At 45.5% G+C, this 26,091-nt stretch overlaps 1 protein-coding gene and 1 long non-coding RNA gene across 15 annotated transcripts in view; one reads left to right on the top strand and one right to left on the bottom strand.

Moving 5' to 3' along the window:
- KMT2C (lysine methyltransferase 2C) overlaps nt 1-9,382 on the bottom strand; it is a 208,179-nt gene extending 198,797 nt beyond the window's left edge. For 11 of the 12 annotated variants that reach the window (XM_065829911.2, XM_065829907.2, XM_071805327.1 and 8 more), the window contains exon 1: nt 8,458-8,633. In XM_065829911.2, the coding sequence (XP_065685983.1) occupies nt 8,458-8,633 (176 nt within the window). Of the gene's footprint in view, nt 1-8,457; nt 8,635-8,745 lie in introns of those variants that run through there. The other variant, XM_065829905.2, reaches the window with a different exon arrangement.
- Nucleotides 8,669-26,091, top strand: part of LOC136097516 (uncharacterized) — a 46,267-nt gene continuing 28,844 nt past the window's right edge. For all 3 annotated transcript variants that reach the window (XR_010650823.2, XR_011737791.1, XR_011737792.1), the window contains exon 1: nt 8,669-8,804. This is a non-coding gene — a long non-coding RNA (uncharacterized lncRNA). The remainder of the gene's footprint in view (nt 8,805-26,091) is intronic.

Raw genomic sequence — 26,091 nt, 5'->3', positions numbered from 1 at the left:
AATATAAAAGGCAAACAAAGTTTCAGGAATATTTAAGAAGCAAGAATGAAAACAGAAAATCAGTACATAGCAATGTTAGAGAAGAACAAATGGATAACAAAACAGAATCAAACACTATGCTCTGTATTTCAGCCTTCATAAAACAGATTTATTGCAGCCAATACTAAATCAGGGAAAGTCAAGCCAGCAAGACAGGAAGAAATTACACGCTATAATTCATAAAAAAAAACCAGAAGTAATTGGTAACCTAGTGATCATCTTCCATAGTACAGCCCTGGTGAACTTAAGACAGGTCAGCAACAACTAACTAGAGCACTCAGAGGGTATTTATTCACAAATGATTCTCAGTTGAGGTAGGATAATATGACAAGAAAGTTCCTTGCGCCAGGACCTGCATAAGGGAATTCACATACATAGAAGAGTTGCATATGGCACATGGCTGGGCTTCCAAACATTTTAGAGGACAAGACCTTAATAAAAAGCATTCTGATCAATTGTAAAATGCTCCGTATCAACAAAGGGAAACTTGATAAAGACTATAAAATCTTTGAAAGATGTATCAGGGAAGTCAACATTATGATGCTATAGAGGTTAAGCTTGCTCAGTGCAGAACAAGGGAGACAATCTCCTAATAAATAACAATGTATTCTAAAAAAATTGTTCTCCATATCAACTGTGAAAAGCCTTAACTGTAAGTAGTACAAGACAAAACTGGCTTAATCAAAATATTTATTTTATGCCTTAAAAAATTAGTTACTGAAACCAATTGCCTAGAGAAGCAGTGGAAGCGCATTCACCAAATACTTTAAAGCGAAACATTTGTCCAAAATGGTACAGATACACAACACAGGAGGACGAGTGAGATCCCCCTGAAGTCTTTTTTGACCATACAGTCCCATTCATCTGTAGTGATATTAGAAAACTAAATAGTCATTTTCTTCAAAAGAATTTCATTGTGCTTATTGATTCTGCATTTCAGGAAAAAAAGAAATCATACTCTACAGTCAAGAAATGGCTTGCAAAAAAAAAAAGTTCCCAAATTTTAATATGGCATAGCTGTCCCTTTATTAATAACAATATGGAGCAATCCTATCATGTTTTGTTGAGAACGATTTCACTAAGAAGCCTGCAGACAGTCTTCACTGCCAAAGACAGGAGGGTGCACACCAGTATAGGAACAGCGCTGGTTCCAGCAGCCCTGGGGTGTTCCAGAAGCCATTCTGGATTAGCTAAGGCAATGATCTTTTGGCAATAATTTATAGCAGGTAATGATGCAGCACAAGAGAAAAAAAGGCCTCTTTTTTTTTTTTTATCCTCCTCCTGCCCAAAGCCAAAAGTCTGGAAGGAAACATCCTAGTTCGACAGGGTTTGCAGCAGTTTCTTCAAGAAAAGCAATTAGAACATTGAAAAATACAGCTTTGAAAATTAGTAATTATGTATTTATATTGGAATGGTTGGCAATAGGATTTGGTGCTTGTGTGATTTAATAAAAATACTCCCAAAACTGTGAAAGTAAGAATATTCTGAAAGAAACAAGATCTAGTATTATTTTATTATAATGCCATGTTATTGTAATGCCTGTATATTGATGTAGGGAGGAGCTTTCAGAACACCAGAAACCATCGTTAACACTTCACTTATGCTGTTATTTGAGGGTACTTTGAATATTCAATTCAAGAATGATTCCGAGGATCAAAGTGAAAGCTGATGTTCCTTATTTGAACGATGCCAATGTTTGGGGCAAGAATCAGTTTGATGGGAACAACTCACCTGTCTGTATGCTGTGAAGAACAGCATTTAAAAACAAAAAACACACAAACCAACGAGCATATATAACATGACTATAGAATGTAAAAACCTCTGAGAACCTCCTGTAACAACAACTTCAATAGAGACAGCGAAAAACGCTCAAACACCCTCAAGTCTCAGCCAGCCAAGGCTGGAGCTTTGCAAAAGCCGGAGCTGCGTCTCCTCCCTCGCGCTGTCACAAACACGTTTCTCTGCCAGGTCAGTTTTAACCCAGCTCAGCTTCCAACGCCTGGGTCAGCACAAGGCAGAGAACAAACAGCTGGAGGGGAGGGGGGGCGCTTCACCACTAGAACTTACTTAATGGAGTTCTTGAAGCAAGCGCCCCAACTTATTTTGACTAACCCATCTGATCAGTTCAGGAATGGCATGAATGGGAATGTTCGGTGCCAGCGTTCTAGTAAAAACAAAATTTAAAAAAATGCAGAATTCAATGCAAGTTATTAGCAGTGTTTTGCTACAGTAAAATCTTGCTTAACTGCATTTATCCAAACTATGTGAATCATGCAGATCGCATGAATTGATAATAAAATAGATTCAACATAGGCGAAAAGCTTTCAATGTTTTTTGAAATTGTTAGTCGCTTAATTGTTTGCTATTTCGCAACATTTTACTGCACCTATGACAAAGCTAAATCTATAGCATCAGTGTATAAAAAGAGAGCAATGATTAGTGGTGGATAAGGACATTCTGTTTTCCCCAGTTACACCTGACCCTGGTGCCCCTCCAACACTGCTGTGGGACAGCTGAGCTGAGGAGGAAAGAGATAAAACAACACAACTCCAGGCTGAGAAAGAAAGGGTTCACCTATCCTCAACAAGCCAACAGCTTTGGAAAATCATCTCTCAACTCAAATTATGATAAAGAATAGAAATGTCCATTTCCAATTACTTATCTTCTGAAAGAACAATGACAAGAAGTAGGAGTTGAACATGCTAACGAGAAAGAAAAAAAAATATCCACAAGCAAAGCCAAGAAAATTGAAGTGTTTTATTGTTTTAAGCTGGGAAAAGTCTCCTGTGTCACTGAATACAGAATGAAAAGATGTCTGGTGTGTAGATGACTCAAAGAGTGGAAGCCAAGAGACTGGGTTCTTATTCCTACTTGTGCAAAAACATGCCTGATAACCAGTATACCTCATTTGCTGAGATTTCACACACTGTCACTTCACTTGGCCTGTCATCAAACTGTCCAATAGCTCTTGGAGGTCCTCTCATGACAAGTGCTGCAGAAGTTCAATGGACCATCACATACAAACCTTAATGAATTAAAAACCCTCAGGTAAAAAAAAAAAAAACTCCAAGAATTCTTCATTTGCAAGTGCAATCTGTTTCACACTGCGAAAACTGTTAGCCAAGGTTATAGAGAGATATTTATTCCCAACGTTAAGCCTAATCTCACTCACCCTTAAGATACAAGTGAAGACACCACTTCATGTTAATCAGCTCTTCAACAACTTTGATAACGCGGCAAAACAATTTTATAAAACTCACTAAGCGTAACAACTTCCACGGTCACCCGTCTCAGAAGTCCTATCAAGAAATAAAACTCAGAATATTAATACAGAGATCGTTTGCCAGAGATCATTTACCCCCTGAGCAGAACAGTCTTGTCAGCAGTTCAAGCCGGGTCACTATGTGAGAACTGCAGAAGAGCGTTGGGGAATAACACGAAGGCGATGGAGGAACTCGAGCGGCGTGGGCTACGCAAGGGAACAGCACTGAGCTCCCATGGACCCACCGCACATCAGTTCCTGTTCTACAGGGGACCAGAACGGCCTTCAAAGAGCCGCGCCGTGTCCTGACCACGGAGCCAACTCCAGCACCTCATCCCTTCGCGCTGTGTCATCCAGTCTGTCCCTTCTGGCCTTTGGCCAAGCATTCTGACACGTGGTTTGTCCAAGCAGCAGCCTTGGCCGCTCTCTGCTTTAACACCTTAACCCTTCTCCGTGCAACGCTTGTACAAAGCCCATCAATCAAAATACTTTGGTCTTGCCAGGTAGAAATGACTTCCCTTAAGAGTGAACACATATTTCAGACTACTATTGTATAACACGATATTAATTTTACATTTGCCAATGTTAGATTTTAAAGTGAGAAAAGGGCAGGCAAGTAAAGATACAAATATCACACAGGAGGTGTGTGACAAACTAAAGAAACGTAGCTGAGCTATAGAGAATCCATCCAACACGTTAAGGTTCTTTTGAAATGAGTGCAGGTAGCTTTAAATAGTGGCTTGCTCTAATGCAAGTGCAGCTAAAGTATTAATAAAAATTCTTAAATAACCATTTCCTGGTAAAAATGCTGTGCTTACACGTCCTCAAAACCATCTGCATGTGTGAAATTTGAAAACCTACGGCAGCTTACATTGGCCAAGCTAATGAAAAACTAGGCCAAAAATTAAAACGTAGGTAATTAAACACACACAAAGTTTTCCACAAATATCTTCCTTTTTGAAGTTATTATCCTATGCTGTTTTAAACCACACATTGAAAAAAATTAACTTAAAACATCCATCAAAGCCTGCTGGATGCTGAAAATAAAACGTAAATTGAGCTTAGATACTGACTTACAAAGTAACTGTTATCATGATCACAAACAATGAGACTTCTGCTACTGAATTTCTGCTAAGCAGCTACATCTGTTTGTGCTTATAACCTGCACAGATTAAGAAAGCTCTAGTACTTAAAATGGATTTCAAAAATGTTTACTGCACCTGTACGATATACTCTGATACATTTTCATGAGTAACCAGCTGTTCATACAATGACAATGTATTTAAAACAGAACCAATATTCTTCCCCTGCAACTTCTTTTTGCTCACATCCCTGTCCTTCAGGTCCACAGCCCGAAGTTGGGATAAAAGTCAAGTACAGGAGTTAAGTTTCCAAGATTTCAGGCAACAGGATGAGATGGCCCCTATTATTTCCATTTTTCTGATACAATAATACCAGCAAGACTTCTTTTCTAACCATGCACATGAAAGTTTCTTTCCCCCACATCACATTGTATCTTCAGTAATGCAACTTCATTCTCCTTTTTTGCCTTTCCTAAGTGCCACCCCTCCACCTTTTAAATATGTTTGAAAGCTGATACTACCAAAATATTTTCTTAACTCATTGCTTTGATTATAGTCCTGTGTGTTGTTCCTGATGAACTGTAATACCAACAACTTGCTTGCTCTCCATTTCAAGGCTCTGCGTGGCCTATTCCAAGCTCTGCCTCTTAAATCTGAACCGCAGCTCTACAGAAATACTCAGCTGTCAAAACGTAAGGGAGAAAATACAAGTGTCTGCCCGGCACTTTAGGCAGGAAACAAACTATCTGTGAAGATCCTCGGGGCGACAGTGCTGCCCTCCTTTAAATGTAGCCTCCAAGTCTGATGCCTATGAATCATTCACCGATGCGAAGATAGCCCGGGTACTTGAACTTCTGCGTGTTCTTTTGCTCTCAGCATTCTCACAGCTCCCCTGTGCTTTCCCAACACATTTCTTCCATGTAGATGCTGTCTTATCTTCACATTTAAATTAAGAAATTGTTTGTGCAGAAGCAATCTTTGCTCATGCATCTGTACTGTGCTCCGGCCTCTAGGCACAATTACAACATCAATAATAAAAATCAACTGTTCACCTAAGATTGAGTGTCCTGACAATGCTCTTCATGAAACCTTATTGTTCAAACAGTGACAAAAAGCTGTTGCAGTGCCACGCTCTACTATCGGTAACTCTCCAGGCAGTGACGCCGCTGATGAACCTATAGGTTCATCACCTATAAGAAGCCTCAGCCGTTCCCTGTGCACACCTGTGCCCACAGCACCACTGGAATTTGTGCTGACAACCAGGTGACATGCAGGACGACAGAGAACGAGCAGATCTGTCCTGCTGAAGAAGCCTGCACTCCCTTCCCAAAAGCCTCTCTCTGAGAAGAGCTGCGAATCCTTGGCACCTCACAGCAGCAGATCCAAGGCAGTTTTCCATCTGTCTGCTTAAACTCATCAAATTTGCTTAAAAACATGGCCTTCAAGAAGGTAAAAAAACAACCTACAGCATTCTCCAATATGGTTTTGTTCTTTAATGGAGGCATCCATAGCTCAGGAATTATTCTATTTTGGCTTTCCTGGTTTAATGCAGGGCTCTTCGTTTTATCATTACTTAGGCTGCACTTAGACTGAACATTCAGTGGAACATTTCCTATAATGGGATAAAGCGTTGAACAATTTGACTGGCTAATAGTGATTTAAACATGTGATTACAGTACAGAAAATGGTCTGACATATGCTCTTTTATCTGGTTTACATGAGGCACATTAATCCAACTGGAAAGCACAGGAGTGAAAAGAAGACGGGACCAAGTAGTCATATTAAAAATAAATAAATAAATGTTTACTTATTTTATCTCTGCATTTGCTTAGCAAATTGTGATCAGTACTTTGTAAATAGCAAAACTGATGAAGTAAAACCATTTTCTCCCCAAAATGGATGCAACTGAGAAAGACTAGTCTATATCTACTTTGTGAAAGTTAGAAAAAAAACACTATTTTTTTAATGAAACCTAAGTTTTGAAATAATTTATGACTTATACCATCACCTCTTTACCAACATGACAGGTTTTCCACAAAGGACACCAGAAGAAGGACACCAGCCATGCCCAACACCACACCAGACAGGAACAACCATAATGCGAAGAGCAATGATTAGTTTTAGTTTTTGTCTCTGTTAATTTCAATTCCGGTTCTTACACAAACGCTTAACAGTCATGTCAGCATAAGCACCTATTTTTACAGGAGAATTTAATTTCCTCCTAAAACTAGCAGACAATATTCCCATGACACCAAAAACCTGAGAACATGGAACTGCCTCTTTAGCACCCACTTCTCACCAAGAGCGTGTACACGATGTCAAACTGGCCTCCAAGACATGTCAATTTTCACAAACAACACTGCTTTGCTTTCTGTGCAGACCGGTAAATTTCAGTTGTATTTTCATTTTCCTTCCTAAAACTTCTTTTAAAATGTTCAGAGGTCTCCTAGGTAAGGTTTGGATTCTATATGTAGAAATAAAAACAAAGTATGTAAAACTAAAGGAGATAAACCGAAGAACTTTACTGCCTGTATATATTTGCCAAGAACTTTCGACTATCGCTATATGAAAATTCGTACCAAGTGAATACATTAATTAAAATGGGGAGCTGCAAGAGCAACGCATCTCCACCAAAACCAGAGGGTGAACATTAAAATCTTGTAAGGGAAACTGTCATCAACAACAACAAAAAACCCCATATATCCCAAACTAATGATAGTTCCGTCCTGGGATGTTTATAGCTGTAAAAACAGATTATAACAGAGGGAAAGCAAAGTCTTTGCGTGCATTTAGGTCCATCCAGCCCAGTAGAATCCCTCGCACTGTGACACTGGGAAAGTGACAGCGAGGTCAGGGAAGCACCACCTGGTCAAACACACTCACTGGGTGTCAAACTGCGAGCGCTCCCACAAAACAAAGGGAAACAAAACCCTGACACCCCCGGGGCTCCAGCAGCCCCTCGCAATCGCGACGTTTCTCCCCAAAACGCGCTCGCCCGGCTTTGCCCTATTACCGCTGCCATCAGGTATGGCATGGCAAGATCTATAATGCTCAAAAATAACCCGCGGGGAGCGCAGCCAGCGCCGCTTCCACGGCCACCAGGCCCCGGCACCTCACGCCTCTCAGCGGCCAACACCGCCGCTCTGCCCGCTTCCCTCCGCGGGCTCCCGCACCCGCGCTGCGGGAACTCGGGAGCTGAGGGGAGAGGGGCGGAACCTGAGGAGCGGCCCCTCAGGGCGGGCAGCGGCGCGGCCGCCGGGGCGAACGAACGCCCGCGCCCCCGGCGGGGAGAGGCCGCGGTGAAGGGAAAGCTGCCAAAGCCGAGGAAGAGGCACCCCCCCCCGCCTCTCCCCGCTGCTCCCCCCGCTTGTGTTTGTTGTGCTTCGCCGCTGTCCCGCCGGCGCGGCCCTCCGAGAGGCTCCCGCCTGACAGCTCCCCCAGCCGCTCCCCTCAGCCGGGGCCGCCGGCGGAGAAACTCCTGCCTCAACTTTGCGTGTGCGCGTCCGCACCCGCCTGCGCTGCGAGCCGGGTTGGGGGGGGGAGGGTGTTTCTTCTCGCCACCCGCCGAGAAGCGTCTTTTTTTTTTCCCCAAAAAAAAGAGGAGGGGGGGTGAAAAGGGAAAGAGACGAGGAACTACCGTCAAGCACAGGGAGTAGTAGCCAGGCGACGCTGAAGGCAAACGAGCGTCCTGGAGGAGAAGAGACCCGAAAAGGAGAAGGGGGAAGGTGTAAAGGCAAAGAAAAAAAAAAAAAAAAAGGAGGAAGAGGGTGAAGGGGAAGAGCTAAAGAGAAACTCCGAAGAAGGAGGAGAAGAAAGGAAAGAAAGGAATAGGGGCGATGAAAGAAAAGTGGAAAAGGGAGAGCAGGCGGAGGAAGACAAAGGTGAAAAAGGAGGAGGAGGAGGAGGGGAAAGTGCAAAGGGGAGAGGAGGAGAAGAAAGAAGGGCCCTTCTCAAAATGGCATTAGGCAGGAGGGAGGGGGCGACGAGCAGCGAGTCTCCGCTGACAGCTCAGCCTGCGCCCGGCCGCCTGGCCCCTGCCCCTCTCTGCCTCGCACACACAAACGCTGAACTTACTTCTTTCTGGCTCTCTGGAAAGGGGAAGCGCCATCTTTGCGAGGCCGGCCCCTAGGTCTTTTGTCTGTGGCTGCTGCTGCTGCTGCTGGGGGGGGAGCTCCAGGCTCGGGGGGCTGCTGCTGCTGCTGAGGCGGCTCCACCACCGCCACCACCAGACTCTTGTCCTCCGTTGACATCCTAGTCAGCAGGACGAGAGAGACACATGGATGATGATGATGAGGATGAAGATGAGGATGGTGATGGGGATCCCGATGCTCCTCCTGCTCCCGCGGCTCCTCTCCTCCTCACCTCCGCCTCCTCCACCTCCGCCTCGCATTGCTGGCCTCAGCCGCCGCCGACCAGCACAGGTAGCAGGGGGAGCAGCATGGGGAGAGCGGAGGGGGGGCGGGAGGGGGGGGGGGGGGCGCGCGAAGATAAAGAGCGCAGAGGAAGGAAGGGTCTCACACACAATAACACCCCCTCCCCGGCTCGGCGGGGTCTGTCGGGGCTGGGGGAGGTGAAGAGAGCGAGCGAGAGGCGGCTGATCCCGCCGCTGGGCTCCCCCCCTTCTCAGAGGCCCCGGGAGCTGGCGGCGGCTCCGGCTCCTGCGCTGCCCGGCTGCGGCGGCCGCCGCTTCATTGTACACTGGCCCTGCGCCCTCCCCCCGCGCAGAGCCCCCGGGGGCGGAGGAGGAGCAGGCGGCGGCGGCGGTGGCGGAGGCGGCAGGGGCCGAGGCCGAGCGGAGGAAGTTTTGACAGCTCCAGCTGTTGTGTGTGTCGAAGGCTGAGTCCGGCCGGGCTCCGCGTCCCCTTCCCAGCCGGGCCGGGAGCAGGAAGTTTAACTTTGGGGAAAGAAGGAGGAGGAAGGGTGAAAAAGGGGGAGGAGGAAGGGGGAGGAGGAGGCGGCTCCCTGCCCCCTCCCCGCGGGGTGGAGAAGGGATCCCGGCGCTGCCCTGGTGTGTAAACCCCCCCTCCCTTCCTCCCCCCGCCAGTGCGACACATAGACACAGAGCCCGCCCGCCGCCCTCCTCCCCTGCCGCGGCCCCACACTGCGCCTGCCCCGCCCGCCCCCCGCCCGTCCCCCGGCGCAGACACCCATCCGCCGCCACGCTGACCTCACGGGCTGGCTGCCGCGCCAGGCTGCGGGGAAAGCGCGGAGCCGCGGAGCGCGGACGGGACGGGGGCGCCACGGGGCGCTCCGGGCACCCTCCCCGCACCGCGCCCCGCGGCAGCGCGCTCGCTCCCCCACCCTCTCCCGCCTTTGTTTTTTATTTATTTTCCCCGCGGCCCCATGGGAGGGATTTAAAACACCAGCAAAAAGTCCCATCCGGATCAAAGTGGGTGCTTCGCAGCAGGGCGCCCCCGCGCCGTCCCCGCACCCCAGCTCAGCTCCCCGGGACGGCGGCTGCGGGGGCAGCGCTCGCTCCTCCCGGGGAGCCCCCCGTTCCTCCCGCCGTGCGGAAAGCAGCGAGCGGCGGAGAGCCGCGGCCGCCCCGGGGGAGGGGACGGAGGGAGGGAGAGAAGGGAGTTCAGCGCTGTGTGCGACGGAGACAAAGTCTGGGGAGCGTGGCCGCTTTCCAGCAGCTCCGGCTGGAACAGCTGCGGCCGCTCGGGGCGGCGGGCGGGGGGGGCTACCCCGGGCAGGGGCCTTGCTGGCTGCCTGCCCGCCCGGCTGCGCCGCGGCTCGGGGCGGGGTTAAGCCTCATTACACGGGATTTAACGTGTCCCGGAGGCCAGGAGGGACTCCGGCTCTGAGGGGGGCGGGGGGGAGCGCTACGGAGTCGCAGCCAGAGAAAAGTCCAGCCACGGGGCGAGGAAGCGGGCCGCGCCCCCGGACTTTCCTCCCGGGCCCTGCCCCGGGGCGGAGCGGCCCCGCCGCTGCGGGACAGGCCGCCCAGCCGAGGGGCCACCGCCGCCGCCGCGCCCCCGCACCGGGCGCCGCCCCGAGGGCAGCCCCTGAGGCGGCTTCTCCCCCCCAGCCCTCCCGTTCCCTCGGCCCAGGCCCGGGCGTCCCCCTCGCCCGGAGCTGGAGCGGCGGGTGCGAAGGGAATAACTGGGTGCAGAGATGCTTAATCATGAAATGGGTCGTATGGACAGGAAAGAAATGAACCCGCCTGCCCTGCAGCCGCGCGTAGGTGACTCACGGTTGGGGCGGGTGTGTTTGAGAACTTTGCCGGACTTGGAGAAACCGTGGGGAGCGATACCGCCGAGATTCGAAATGCGCACAAACACATCTGGAGAGCCCTGCACTGAGTGTTGATCCCTTGTCATTTACGTTTCTGTGAATCCCAGTTGATAACGTAGCCCAGGGTAGTACACAGGTACCATAAGGAAGGGAGGGAAGGAGGAGCTAATGTTAATCACTATTTTTTGACATAAACACGGAGCAATCCAGACCTTGACATTGTTCTTCCCTTCCCGAATTTTTCGCTTGTCAGCTTTAGAAATACTAAATTAAGGTGGCATGCTGTGGCAAATGTGACTTCTGCTGGCCCATGTCCTGGAAACCGTTTCATAACAAAAGAACCTTTGTCAGTTCATTTCCAAGGTTTGTGAGTAATTAAATTAGACCTTTGTGACATTTTCATATCTATATGTGGAGGCAGAGGTAATACATTTACCTCCATCTATAGACATACTTGTATGCATATAAATGCATACAATTATATAAAGCCATTCCTTTCCAGCCGTGCAAGGACAACAGCTGGATTGTTGGCGTGACTTTCTTGGCCCTATTATTGAAAACGTACTAATTGCTGCCAAATTAAAATATATGTCCTAGGCTAAATGTCTGTATTACGAAGTCTGCAAATGACAACGTAGGTATGCTGCTCATATGACTTCAGATATGGGAACTTAATCTGTTTACATCTTGTCTAACACAGAAGAAAGTGCCTTTGAATTCTAACTCGGGCAAGTTGGCATAATTTAACTGAAAATATTAAATGCTATACAGGCCCAGACTTGGGTGGAGTAGAGAGAAAAAAAACGGGAGGGAGAGGGAAGTAAAAGGCCACAGCCTCTGCACAGCGGGATGGCTGGTGTGGCGTTTCCTGGAGTTGCCAGGTTGCCATCTGGTCCGCTAAAAAAAAGGCCATCTCGCGAAACACCGAGTGTGCCTGTACGGATGTGCCGCACATGCGCCACGGCCGGGGCGAGCCTTGCATGTGTCAGAGCTGCCGTGCGAGTGCAGATTGATGGGAGCCGAGACACGGGAGCTGGCGGTGGCTCAAGTCGGCTGCCGGGAGCGTGAGGAGCAACTGTCACATCCCGCCGCAGAAATAGGGTCGGCAGGATCACCAGGGTCACTTGTCCACGCCTGGTTCATGGTCCTCGCAGGTAAACGTCGTTCAATACCTTTAGATCACCTGGAAGTGGTTGAGCTTTTGGGCTTTGTCTCTTATGCAAAAGCAGATGTGTGGTTTTAACTTTTTTTTCCACTTTTTTTTTAATATATTAACTATACGTAGCTATCTGAATGGAGACAGGACGAAGTTACCTCTGGTGTAGCATGGTCTAGGACAAGAGCACATTAAGGGACTTCTGCCTATTAATTATAGTCTTGTGCCTTATCTCGTTATGTGTCCAAACAAAGCCAGGCAGGTCGGTGCTGGGAACTGCTGCAGCCACTGCTGGGGCAATCAAAGGTGTGAAGAGCTGGGCAGGACTAAATGAAACTTGCGAGCAGGAACCCAAAGTGGAGAAGGAATTGTAGGAAAGGGTGTTTGCTAGTGTTATTTATCCCTCGGTGGAGGCAGGGAGACAAGCTAGGAGATATTGTGTCACCAAACATAAATCCAGGGTGGGAGCGCTTTGTTGATTCAGGATATTTGAACAGCTCTGTCACGAACGTTTTTACATTTATACCTGGCCAACGTAGCCACCTATTATAAATTATCTCTGTTTGGAAAACACACTTATAGCAAAGATATAATATTAAATGAACAGGCCCTCTGCCTTACTGAATGTAAGAGATCTTCCAGTTCATTGTAAATTAACTCAGGTGAGCTGCTTTTTTTAACTTTCAAGGACGGGCAGCTTTGAAAGTTTCAACCAGAATTGTACATTCTAGCCCTCTTTAAAATAAATATTTCAGTGTTTTTGGAGTTGTTGCTGAAATGTCAGACCCTTGCAGTACTGATTAAACAAGCCATAGCAACAGTTTTCACTTCAAAATGTCTTAAGTTGTCTCAGTGTGCTTAAAGACAAAGAGCCATATTTTCATGCACAATAATAGATGGGACACTGTTTTAAATGATCATATTATAGAAATAATCAAAGGAAAGTGACAACTGGTATATAAATACCATTGTATTATTACACAACTAAAGCAGTGTATGTAACAGAAATAATGAAAAAAGTATTCCAGATTCTATCAAGAAAGGGATCCAGATACTTTGTCTTCTATGACATCAGTTCACAACTCTGCCAGTTTAATGATTCACTATTCTATATAAACCAAATATAAACTAAAAACTTCAATATTTGTTCTCTTCACACGTGTTTCAATTGAAGATCAGACTTCCAGCTTTGTAGAAACACAGAACAGTTTGGATTGAATGGACCTCCAAAGCTCATCCAGTGCCACCCCTGCCATGAGCAGGGACATCTTCACCAGCTCAGGTTGCTCAGAGCCCCGTCCAGCCTGGCCTGGGATGTCTCCAGGGATGGTTCATCCACCACCTCTCTGGGCAACCTGGGACAGGGTTTCACCACCCTCAGTGTAAAAAATTTCTTCCTCATGTCCAACCTGAATCTCCCCTCCTTTGGTTTAAATCATCACCCCTTGTCTTGTCACAACAGGCCCTGCTGAAAAGTCTGTCCCCATCTTTCTTATCAGCCCCTTTTAAGTATTGAAAGGCAACAATAACGTCTCCCTGGAGCCTTCTCTTCTCTAGCTGAACACCCCAACTCTCTCAGCCTGTCCTCCCAGCAGAGCTGTTCCAGCCTCGCATCATTTCTGTGGCTCCTCTGGCCCCTCTCCAGCAGGTCCATGTGTGTCCTGTGCTGAGGAACCAGAGCTGGACCAGCACTGCAGGGGGGTCTCAGAAGAGCAGAATCACCTCCCTGACCTGCTGCCCACGCTCCTTGTGAAGCAGCCCAGTTGTCACAAAGGCTTCATTTAGATATGTCAGCAACATGCTAACGTTTTTAATTTTCAGTATATTGAACCACTTTGCCTTTAACCCATGCTGAGTTTATAATAGGCTGTAGTGAACATCTGCTCACTTCAATATGCTCCTCTGCAAACTGGGGAGGTGCTGGAGCCGGTGCACATCCCGTTTGTCTGTCCTTGTGCAAGAGCAGCGACCTGCAGGAAAAAGGTGCAGCGGGAGCTTGAGGATGGTGACTACATCAGTACCTGTGGTAGTTTTTACACCTGCATTCATATTCAGTCAGGTAGTTCAGAAATAGCTGAATAACTTTTTTTTTTTCGGTATATTTAGAGGGAAAAAATAATCATTTAGCAGAGTTCTAGACAAAGCCTCAATCAAGTGGCAAAATCAGGATTACATCATACAAATACGTGACTCCTCGTTTATTTGTACTAAACTTGACTGAACTAAAAAAAAAATTAGCATATGTTAATTGTCATATGCTAATTAATGTGTCATAGAAGTCTGGTTTTAAACTTGAAATGTTTGTTTCGTCTTTTCATCAGTTTTGCTTACTTGTCATCTTGTAGATCTGACTGACTTGAGGTGAGAGCACAGCCCGGGCAGTGGGTCCGACACACCCTTGAGCCACCGTGACTTTCCCAGCAGTTTGGTGAGATCCTTTTGCTGCAGGTGGTGTGGAGAAGCATCACTTCTGAGCAGCATTGCCAGACAGCCGGGGAATTCCAGTTATCAGGTGCTCCAGAGCAATGGGCAGACGGTGTAGAGGTCCAGCTGCCCTAAAATCCATTTCACTGCCCTTTTTGGAGAGAGTGCGGTTCACAGTCCATGAGGAAAAACATTTAATTCTTGTTTTCTCACCTGCTCCCCACCCTGAAATATCCAGATTTATATTCCACAATAGCTGCTCCCCACACAAACTAATCTAGCGTTTATATGAACGTGGGCTAATACAGTCTAAGGCTCCCCAGCCCCTGCCTGCTTTAACTGGATTAGTTTAGTACGTGTTAAAGGCAGCCTTGCCCACGCCGTGATCTGTGTGCTAACCTCACACCTTTACACCTTCGCCTCGCCAAAGCCTGAGGCCTTTTCATCATATTAAGCTACTTTGGCTGGGTTAATGTGACTGAGAAACACACCTTTTTTATCCATTAAGACGGGGCCAAAAAATGTTAAGTGCTCAAGATGCAAGCCCCTAGGGCTTGTCTATATATCGAGTTATTACACGTGGAGGCTTTTATCTTCATAAGAAAATGTTCTTTTTGTGCACGCCAAAGTGTGAATTTAAAACTGGTGGTTATAGTAGAACCCTGCTGTAGACTCATTCATTCTGGCATCTTCTGACTTTTTTTTCAGATTAACTTCTTTATTTCATTTAAATGAAATAAAAACCAGTACACGTATCAGAGTGAGTTAGTCCACATGAGCAATTACACTTGCCTGACTCTGGTAGTATTATTAATAATACCTTCCTATGTGGAGAAGCTTTGTCTAATAGGGATGTTAATTTTGCACATGCTTGCACTTACTAAGAGCATCACTTGTTTACATTTGAATCTTGTTATTTGGGAAAGTGGTAGCTGATGCACTATACTGAAATGTATTATGTTATTCCATACCAAGGCCATGATCCTGAGGATGCTAAATTAGGCAGATAATTAACTAAATGAATAAATAGTTTCACTGAAGACAACTACCTCCTGAACAAAGTTTATTCTGTGTTGAAGCATTTGCAGAAATGCTTAAATTCTCCCTAAACTTGCAATTTATGTAATTTGTTCTTACAAGGAACTGTGCTGTGTTTTGTTAGCGTCTGTGTGAAGCCACATAAAGCATCCACAAATTACTTAGGAACTGCAGTTCCATTCTTTGTGACTTGCCTAATTCGTTGCAATTCAGGTCTTGATCACAACTTCATGAAACCGTAATTTCATAAACTTTAATATTCTGATTTTTAGTTTTGGCATATATGTGGTAGTGAGCAGCAGAGAAATAATCTTTTATGACATGTTATTGTTGCGTGATTTTTTTAATCCAAAAAAGGCAGAATACCAATAGTTTGAGTACAATCAAATTAATATCTGAAAGCAGTACATGCTGGATGCAGGTACCTGCAAACCAAGAAAAAACCCACAGCCAGCAGCAAGAACCCAGGGCAACAGCTGCCACTTTGTGGGTACCTCTGGGAAAAGACAATAGACTGATGTGAATTTAGGGCTTTATCATGGAGAAAATTAAATGTATTTCCAAGCAGTGTTTGCAGGAGTGGTGCATTACACTCATATTGCTTAACAGAAGTGGCCACGAAACAGGGGAAAGGATTTTTGTGCATTCAATCGTATGTATTTTTTGAGTAGGGCTATGTTTTTATTCTGTGTTTTGTACATCACTTAGTGAATAGGGGTCCTGGTTCCTTCTATGAGATCTCGGGTGCTACAGTAATAGGAATTTCGATGCCACTAGTAGAAATAACCTTGTCATGTATTGCCAGTTTTACGAGGAAATAATCTCTGTGCCAGATGGGATGGTCTCACTTTTAAAGGAGTTTAATGTGGGACAGGCAGGTGCCTTGGGTTGAAGTCAGGTAAAGACCAGGAGCCCAATCCTGTTTGCAGCTGTTTACTTCAATAAAACTACGTGTCTGAGTAAGAAGGGAAGAATTTGGCCTTTGTTTTTTGAAGTTAATTGCTGACAATTAATGGGGACGTGTCACCTACACAAGGTTCAGCCAGAATTCAGTCCTTTACTTCTTTAATAACTAATGTTTTAAACCAGTTAGCTACATGCCCACATGGAAGCAATAGTAGAGCCTCCACAGTCAAGGCTATACTGAGATTCTAAGTTACATATATAATCAAGGCTGTGCATGTGTTTTTTGGCTGAGAACAATGTTACATTTCAGCCTAAAGCAAAAATTTTCTCCCAGCCATAGCCCCTCAATAAAAACACACTTTTTAATGAAAGTCCTGACACCACCTTAATTACAGTGCAGCCAACATTACCATCGTAATCCCATTTCATCCTCAGGCAAGGAGAGCATCCCTGGGGCCCTGGCTGCCTCTCCTTGCTAGTGACCAGTTTGGCAGAAACGGCCTTTTCCCTAATGCATTTTCCTTTTAATTTAACCTCTGCTGCGTTGCCCAGGGGAAGATGGATGGGCAGCTGCTGGTGCTGACCTCCCCGCGCTCCCTGCAGCCCCCCTGGCACCCAGGGTGGCCCTGGCCATGGATCCATCCACACCCAGGGATGCCCCAGCTCTTCCGCATCCCCACAGCCCGTGGGATCCTGGAAATAGCCAAAAACTTCAGCCCCTTTGGATTTTACTGACTTTCCAGCAGCCGCCAAGCTATGTTGTATGTGCCGGTGCCCAGGGACAATCCTCTTTTTTGCTGGCGTGCCACACTTGGGAAAAATCCTGGTTTTGAATCCCATAATGCCGGGAAACAGCTCTGTGATGGCCGTCCCAGCCCAGTGCAGCTGTTGGAAGAGAAGGGCCCAGCGGTATCACCTTCCTTTGAAGCAGCCTTGCAGTGTCTCCAGGCTTCCACGGTGTTGGATGGGTGAGTAAAACGCGATTAGTTTCTCACTGCTGTATTGAGGTGGTGAGTAGATTTTGTTGCGTGGACTGCGATATCGACAGGACGAATTTGCGAGGCTATTTAGAGCTGGCATCTTTTCCTACCAGAAATACGGGCAGATGAATATGTACGTATAGAAACACAAGGGTATACTTGTGGTTCTTACATTTTTTCTCCTTTCTTAAAGTAGTAAACCTGTATGATCAAAAGAGCTAGAATAATCAATCTCACCTTATATAATTGATCTGAACATCAGAGAGAAATTAAACATAAAGTTTCTTGTTCTCTCTACAACATTGTCAAGTACAGTGCAGTCTTCTATTATGGAACTCTACAATTCTTATGTACAGAGTAAGATCATGCAGCTGAGATGCTTTCCCTAAAAACAAGTAGAAGCCCTCTATCTGCTGGGAGGACAATTCTATTTTCCTGTTCCGTTCTATTTAGGTTCTCATGTGCCGTTAATCACCATGGTATCTTACAGCTTTATAAAAATATAGTGCACCATATGTGATAAATCATTAATATTAAGAATAAAGATGCTGGATAAATATACTCTTCACAAATCTAAAGCAGAAGATGCGCAGTAATGGACATACCCAGACAGCCTGAGTAAAAGGAGCACATGTGTGAATAGAAGAGATGGGGTCAAAATTATCCTTTAGGTGATAATATTGCATCCATTCCCTGTGTCAAAAGAAGAGAATTTGCCCATAAATGCAAAGTAAGCTTGTGTATTTATTGTTAAATAAGTATCATTACAGTCCAAACATAAAGCAAAACGAGGGGCTCCTCTTCAATTGGAAAGAATGCACTGGAGTGGTCATCAGTTATCCCCCAATTGGTAATCTTGGTTACATATTTTCTCATGTTTTTTATTTCCCACTTAGTTTCAGCCAGATCTGTTTTCTATTTATATTGTAAATGTCAACACAGAAATAATTTTCTCTGTTGTGTCCCTCAGTACTAAATTCTTTCTCCTGATGGAATAGCAAAAGTAATTATATTTATAAATGGAATGCCTGTTTTGCCTTAAGTACCACACATAATTCCCTTCTCTAAGAGGGATTTTTATAATTCCTCCAAAAATGTCTTGGCAAGGATCAACCCACCAGTTGGTAGTGTGGATCCAGCCTTTGGGGACAGAGCTCGGGATTCTGATCCCTTCGGCCAACAGGCGGGAGGGCACCACAGAAAAGATGTCCTGGTTTGTTTGAGAGAATGGTGCTGACGTGAAATATGTGCGCTTATTAAAAGAATTCACTGAGAGTTGCTTCCCACCTGTGGATTTCGCTATTGAGCACAGAATTATTTTGGCAACTGGAGCATTCTTCATTGTGGATGGCTGTGGGAAGATATTAATCCTGCTCTTCAAGTAAGATACACTCACTGATCTAAAATAGACCTGTTCCACCTCTTCATTGTGAAAGGAAATCAAACAAATCCCAAGTGAAAGGATGGGTAATCCTGAGTCCTTATCCCCTTTCTACCTTCCTTTTCATCTGCTTTCCACAGACAAGTTCAGATGTCCCTTGCTCAAAAGGAGTAGAGCAAAGCGAGATCTGCTCTGAGCTCTGCATTAAGGGAAGTTCAGGTTTTAGTCTCTGGGCGCTACTGGAGAAAACCTCGGTCAAAATCAGGGTATGGGGATGGTTGATCCTCGCCACAAGCAGTTCACAGCTTCTTCACTGGATGAAAGAGCGACACACCTCCTGGAGCTGATCTGCGTCACAGGGGGAGAAAATCATCATTTTCTGCCTGGGTTGTGCTGTCTATATGTGTGTGCTTGCTTATCATTTCTCTAATATTTGTTTTGATTAAAGGTTATTCCAGGGTACCTGCAAAGCAGTGAGATGTTCTCTCCCTACAGATGTGGCAAGTTTGAGGCAGGTTGTATTGGAACATTCAAAACCCGTGTGGTTTGGGAACTGGAAATGGAGGGGTCTGTGTGGAAGAGACATGGGTGGTGTGAGATAAGAGGTCCTTGGCCTCTAAACCTTTAGGGTCTCGCAGGGTTTGATACAGGACCCTGTAATGGGGGTAACATTTCCACAGGTACCAGTTCCTCGGCTGCTGGAGCTGCTGTGTCCCAGTTTTCACTGTAACTATAGTATGATCATTGGAAGCAAACACATACCACTCCTGAAGCTCAGTGGCTCCCAGGCTGTTATCTCTAACATAAACCAGTTTAAACTAACAGGGAAGTTTGACAGCCGCATCAGCGACTCAGCAACCAGCACACATTTGCATCTGGCACCTCTGCAGAAGGGTCGTCCCCTGGAAAGGCAGTGATGTCGCATCTTCAGCCACTGCCATGAATCCATAAGGGTGGTGAGCACAGGTCCCAGGAGTGCCTGTGCTGCGGTGGCCTGGTCTGTGCAGATGCTTTGGTCAAGGTAGCTCGTGTGCATCCAACAGGCTCTTCCAGCAGTGTTGGCTACAGAATCCATCAAACTGGGGATGCTCCTGGGTGGTCAGCCCTGGCACTCTGTGTCTCTGTTGCTCTCCTCTTACTAAGTCTGACTTAGCTCCTTTAAAGCTCTGGCAACAGAAACTGCAGCCTTTGAGGTAGAGAGAAACCCAAGTCCATTTCCCACTTCACTGTACATTTAGTCATAGAATCATAGAATAATTTTGGTGGGAAGAGACCATCAAGATCATCGAGTCCAACCATTAACCTGGCACTAAACCATGTCCCTAACAACCTCATCTACGTGTCTTTTAAACCCCTCCAGGGATGGTGACTCCACCACTGCCCTGGGCAGCCTGTTCCAATGCCTGACAACCCTTGCCATGAAGAAATTTTTCCCAATATCCAATCTGAACCTCCCCTGGTGCAACTTGAAGCCATTTCCTCTCATCCTGTCACTTGTTCCTTGGGAGAAGAGACCAACCCCCTCCATGCTCCAAGCTCCTTTCAGGCAGTTCAGAGATCAGAAGGTCTCCCCTCAGCTCCTGTTCTCCAGCTGAACCCCCAGGTCCCTCAGCCGCTCCCATCGCACTTGTGCTCCATCAGAGGCCTCTCAGAAGTTTTAGTCTCTCCTTTTCCTTGTGTAACCTTACTAAGGGTTCATGTTTATTTAAGGTTTTAACTTTATGAGCAGTTTTCCTTTATCTCAGTAATTCGTATACACAGTGCAGATTTGGTCTGCTCCCTCAGCTTTTGCATTCAGCTGGTTTGACTGATCTAACAGCACTGATTTACCAGAATAATTTAGCTTGTCTGAAAGGAATGAAGATTTATGTCGGCTGAAATAAAATTCTGAGATGCCTATGGAGTTTTATTGCCCTAGATTTTTGCATTGCCATTTATTTAAAAAAAAAAAGTAGGCAGAACTTTAGATTTTCGGGAATGACTACATTATATCAGTGTTTCTAATTCTTTGAGTCAAGTCCTTGTGGCCAGCCAATCTTGTTTTCTGTCGCTGTGGTGAGATTTTAAATGCAGAAGGCCGACCTCAGTGTCCCCGGGGAAGGCAGGCAGAGGTGACAACGCGTTTCCTTCCTTCGCCTCTGTAGTTGAGTTTTATAGAAAGATGGAATCTATCAAATTAGACCAAATGCCAAATCACCTGCATGAGAATGAAAGGGTCACACCCTTTTCCTGCAGCAATATGTGGGTCAAAAATGTACTGAAACATATTTTTAAAACTAAATTCTCTTTAAAAATTGTTTTTCTGCTAAAATCGGGCTGTGAACTGTAAAATTCTGTCATGCTCATGAGTTACACATGGTTATGTATCACTTCAGAGCAAACTTGAGGTCATTTGGGTTTCTGAATTCTGCTTTTCAGTAGTGCAAGATAGTGTATATATACTTGTCTTGAACTTTCTGAGTTTGTGACATTTGTCAGGGGGGGATAATTGTGATATTATAGAATCATAGGATCATTTCAGTTGGAAGAGACCCTTGGGATCATCAAGTCCAACCATAACCTTACTCTGGCACTAAACCATGTCCCTAAGAACCTCGTCTAAACACCTTTTAAACTCCTCCAGGGATGGTGACTCCAGCACTGCCCTGGGCAGCCTGTTCCAATGCCCATCAATCCCTTTCTGGGAAGAATTTTTTCCTAATATCCAATCTAAACCTCCAGTGGTGCAACTTTCTGATTTCTTTACATAACTCTGGCTTAACATCATTTCTTTGGGGAAAATTCCTTGTTTAATATACACTTCTTATACCGGGAAGGGAGGAGAAGGTTTGAGGCAGGTCCTCCCCTGCGTTATGCTCTACCTTGCTACTGCTGATCCTGCTTCAGAGCGCAGAGTTCCCGCTTCAGGTGAGCGGTGCCAACGCTGTGGGCAAACAAGCACCTTGCAGGGGGCCATCGCATGGAGCGTTGAGCCCGGCTCAGCGATGCAGTGTGGGCTGCGGGTCCATCTGGTCCTGCTGGGACAGTGGGGCTGAGCCACCTGTGCTGTGACACGGGCCACGCCGCGGACCCTCAGCACCGCCTCCCGGGGCACACAGGGCTTGTGTCTCCCTTCCAATTAGCGTAATCAGCCGTGAACATGAACTCAAGAACTCAGTCCCACCCAGATGGGCCCGGCGCCTGTTTAGTGAGTGGAAGATGTATAATATCAGCATTATGTCATTTGGAAAACTTTGGCTTGTCACCGTGCAATTCACTTGCGCGCTCTGCTTGTACCACTGGAGCTGAACTGAACCGGCCATTTGGACCAGGCTTAACTAACTCCTACTTTAAATCCCAGGATTATGGTGATAAAGCAGGAGTATTCATTGTGCTGGGCTGCTTCCTAACTGCGTACCCCGGCATTTTTCAGATCAGTGGCACATCAGACCAGTGACAGCAGGTGGGTGACCAGGAAACCACCGCCAACAACCGTTTGCATGTGGTTGAGTGGCCCGGTTGAGTGCACGATTCCCTCTTAACTGGGCAATTTCAAACAATACAAGGACAGTTTGGAAACTACCTCGAATAGTGGAGGGACAGCTGGCCACTTTGTCACCGCTGCCACTTTGGCATTACTTAAGACTGACCTGAATTCCTGATCTGGCCAGTGTGTTGATCTATAATCAGAGTGTTCTGTTAATTACTTGGCTTGATTACAGCTAATTTCTTCTAGTGCAAGGTTTAACTGTATGTAGATTTATTGTTATTGTTCATTGAGATAATTTTTAGGCGTAAAACACAGAGCAAGCAAAGCCTCATAACCACCCGTTCAACAAAGAATGTGGGGCTCTACCGGTGAATTCTCAATACGATATTCTTCACTTGGGCAGTAAATATCGTAGCTGTGAGAAACATGCTGTATTCTTCACACACGCACAACGGGGGACTGGAATCCCTCTCAAAACCATTGCAGCCGTGCACTTACGACCTGTACTTCCACAATAGCTCTTTGCTGTGATATCGGCCCCCGGCGCGGCATCGCTACACCCCCCTTTTCATGCCGTCTCTGAGAGAAAGGTGCAGTTAGCAAATGACATCAGGTATTAAGGCAGAAGTGACCTTTTGATGTCACGCACAGATACATGAAGGAAGAGCTGCCACTGAAAACTTCTGATTAAAGATAAAAGTAGGCAGCCTGCAAAAACATTAAGATAAAAAGGAAATCCATTTGCCCTGAGTTTCCCCTGCTATCCCACCTCCTACTCTAAATTGATGTTGTCAGCACTCATGATTTTATCACAAGTCTTGTGATGTTTGATGTTTCACTTACACTCCAGCTACTAGAGTTGTGTAATGAGGTTAGAAACTCCGCTTTCCTCTTTCTTTAATTTAAAGTAAGTTCCTTGTCCTAATGGTTAGAGTATAAAGCTTGCAGATGTGACCCAGGTGCACCCTAATGGCTCAAAAAACAGAAAGCAAAGTGAAAGAGCTCTACATTTGTCATTTTACAGACAGGCTTATGATTTTGAGGGTCAAACTGCAGTTCTTGAACATTTGGGGCTGGCAATAGTGGCTTGAAAAAAATGTGCCTGAACAAAGTACCACGGTATGTTGCGTTTTCCAGGGAAGCATAGTAGCCATTAGACCAACAGCAATCATTCTCTTTCCAGAAATGTACATTTTTCCGATTTATGCAGCATCTCAGGGTTCGGCCCCAGCCTGGCTGGGCTGGAGGGGATCATGCTGATGTGTAATATTGCTTCATGTTAGAAGGCTCGTATTGGTTCTTGTGCTAACACAGAGGAAGAGTTTTGCAGTGCTTCTTAGTCCCCTGCACATCTGAGCTTAACACCTGTAACACCAGGAATGTTCTGATCTCCAGTCTCAGAAGAGGACCTGCCTTTCATAAAGGTCCAGGGAGAAACCGGGAATATTCCACCCCTGCCGATCCAGCAACAAAGGGGCAAACCAGCCAGACAAATGCAAATATGTCAAAACTATAACATTCAAAACAGTTGGGTTGACTTAAGGAGCCCAAAATGTACCAAGTGTGGGTTTTGATGTACAGTCTGAAAATACTCAGTAGTTGGTTTTGGAAAACCAAGCATCGAACAGCAACAACTCAGATTTGAAGGAAGCACAATATTTAAATGGAGTTACAATTTATCAAACGCTTCACAGTATGTCACTGAAAATATGATTTATGCCTAGAACTGAAGAGCTACCCAAGGCAGCGAGTGGAGCCTGAGTGTTTGATGGGCACATTGGTGAAAACTTCTCTGCAGCCCGCAGACTGGTGGTCCCAAAGGTCCCTCTCTGCTTGCCCTAAAATATTCTATAATCCATTCTGGGGGTGACAACATTACAGATACTTGTGGCAAGGTCTAATTGCAAAGGACAGGTGGAAGTCTCTGAGACCCAACTTCTACCAGAGTAAACAGAATACATAGGGATGTTACATTTCATAGACATAAACGTATGTGGCAAACTAAAAGTTTATATTTTCAAATAAGTAGTATTTGAAACTGAACTAAAGAAGCTCAACTGATCTTACATTGATTCTGTTATTAATTTTGACCTTGAATTCAGCAGAAGTTTCCATGTTGTCATTTCCATGAGACTGCCACGTTGCTTCTAAACTGCTTCCCCTGTAGAAAGCTGAAGAAACCATTGTTCAATCTGGATCACTTTGCTGAGCGTTTCGAAGGGCACATACATTTTTGTGTATCAATCATGACCCACTTCATTTAAGGCTGTGGACTTATATTTTTTAGGTCTATATTAAAGCACTGTGGAAAATCTGTATCTTACAAGAGGTATATTCTTCACCCTTGGGAACTTCTAAATAGCTTGTAAAAGGAAACTGAAAATTCATCTCTGGGATACACAAGCCATTGAAAGGGTTTACATCTTTCTTATGTTAGTTTCTGTGAACTGCATTTTCTCTTCATGCTCCCCCTCAGTCTTTGTAATCTTTCCCAACTTCTTTCTAGCCCTATTATCTCTAATTACTTTCAAATATACCCAAATCATCATCCCTGTATTGAAATGAACTGTCTCTTATTCTCAGCCTCTGCTACCGTGACACTGAAGTCAGGTGTATTTCTAAAATCTAAGGTGAGTGAGCTTTAAAAGATTGTCCCACCCGTGTTGCTCCTGCTTACACTGCAGTCTATGGCAGGATTTCTGTTGTCCTGACAGGACAATTAAATGCTAGTTGTGGTTGTTTTTTAAATAACAGAAAGTGTGTAAACTCCTTACAGTACAGCTCTGTGCAGATAAGTCCACATTCAAGCCATTCATTTGACTTTGAAACTCCACAGTATATGAATTAAAATGCTAGAATTGCCGTCCTGTGGGTCTGTCTCGTTTTTTGCCTCACTAAGCATTAATGATTGTGGTCTCGACACTGTTCTGCCCTTTTCTTCTCTTTCCTCCTCCCCACTGTCCCTCCCAATGGCTGAGGAGCCTCCCCAGTGAAGCAATCCAGTTCATCTCCCAATAAAGGGCCATCAGCCAACACATTCTGGGCCTAAATTCATCTCATAAATATTGGTAGAGGCTTAAAGAAACGCAGTCCCTCAGTTACTGTACTAGATTTCAATGGAATTACATGGGGAATTAATTTTCCTCTGTCTGCAGCCTGAAAAACAATAAAATAGGGAAATGCTTAGAATCCATGGCTCAGCTTTCCAACATGGTTGAAAGACGGGTTCTCGCATGTTGCCCATTGATGTAGACTGTAGCGATGTGCACGTCTCTTCCGTACAAACACACAACGTGTGGGGCTTTCCTGATAAAGAGAAAAGCACCTCTCGTTGGTAATTCCACTGGAAGTCGGGCTGTAGAGCCGTGTGGTTATTTGTTACAGGTAATGGCATTTCTCTTAGTATGTGTGTGTCATTTCTGCTGTATGTGACAACACCTATTTTTGTATGTTTTTCTCTCTGGATAATAACGAGTTAGCGTTTATGTAGCACTTTACAAGAAGGTTGCCTACAGCAGTAGCAGGAATCAGTGTGACGAGGTCCAGCAGAGTGTATACGGTTGGTCTGTGATAGTGAACAGAGTATTTTGGTAACTGTTTGCCTTGTGACTTTCTCTAGCACCTAAGCAAAAAACTGAGTATCAGGATATTCTAGCACAACTGGATGGGAAGACAGACAAATAAAGAACCCATGATGAACTTTTCAGCTGAAACTTCATTCTCTTTTCTTTCTTTTTTATTCCATTCATTCATCTCCCATCCTTTCTGCCTCATATTATACACCGTTCTCTTTTTCCACATTGCCCCGTGCCTTTTGTTTCCCAGATGAAACATCCTTCTTTTTCCCATTCATTGCCCTTAGGATGTTCTCTCCATATAATTCATAGTTCTCTCTCTCCACTCATCCCAACGTCGTGAGCAGGAGTGATTGAAGCAATGGCTTCTGAAAGAGCAAACCATTCTCTGGAGTAGCGTTCCTCTCTCTAGAGAAACACTACAGATCATTATCTTCCTCTCTGTTAATGGAGAAACAGAAAATGTGTGCAGTCAGTTGATAACATAGTAAATGTGTAGATGAAAGTCCTTTTGCTGCAAGAGGTATCATAAATACAAGGTA

The sequence above is a fragment of the Patagioenas fasciata genome, chromosome 2 (assembly GCF_037038585.1).
Source record: "Patagioenas fasciata isolate bPatFas1 chromosome 2, bPatFas1.hap1, whole genome shotgun sequence".
Lineage (NCBI taxonomy): Eukaryota > Metazoa > Chordata > Aves > Columbiformes > Columbidae > Patagioenas > Patagioenas fasciata.
This window is presented reverse-complemented; position numbering and strand designations above follow the sequence as displayed.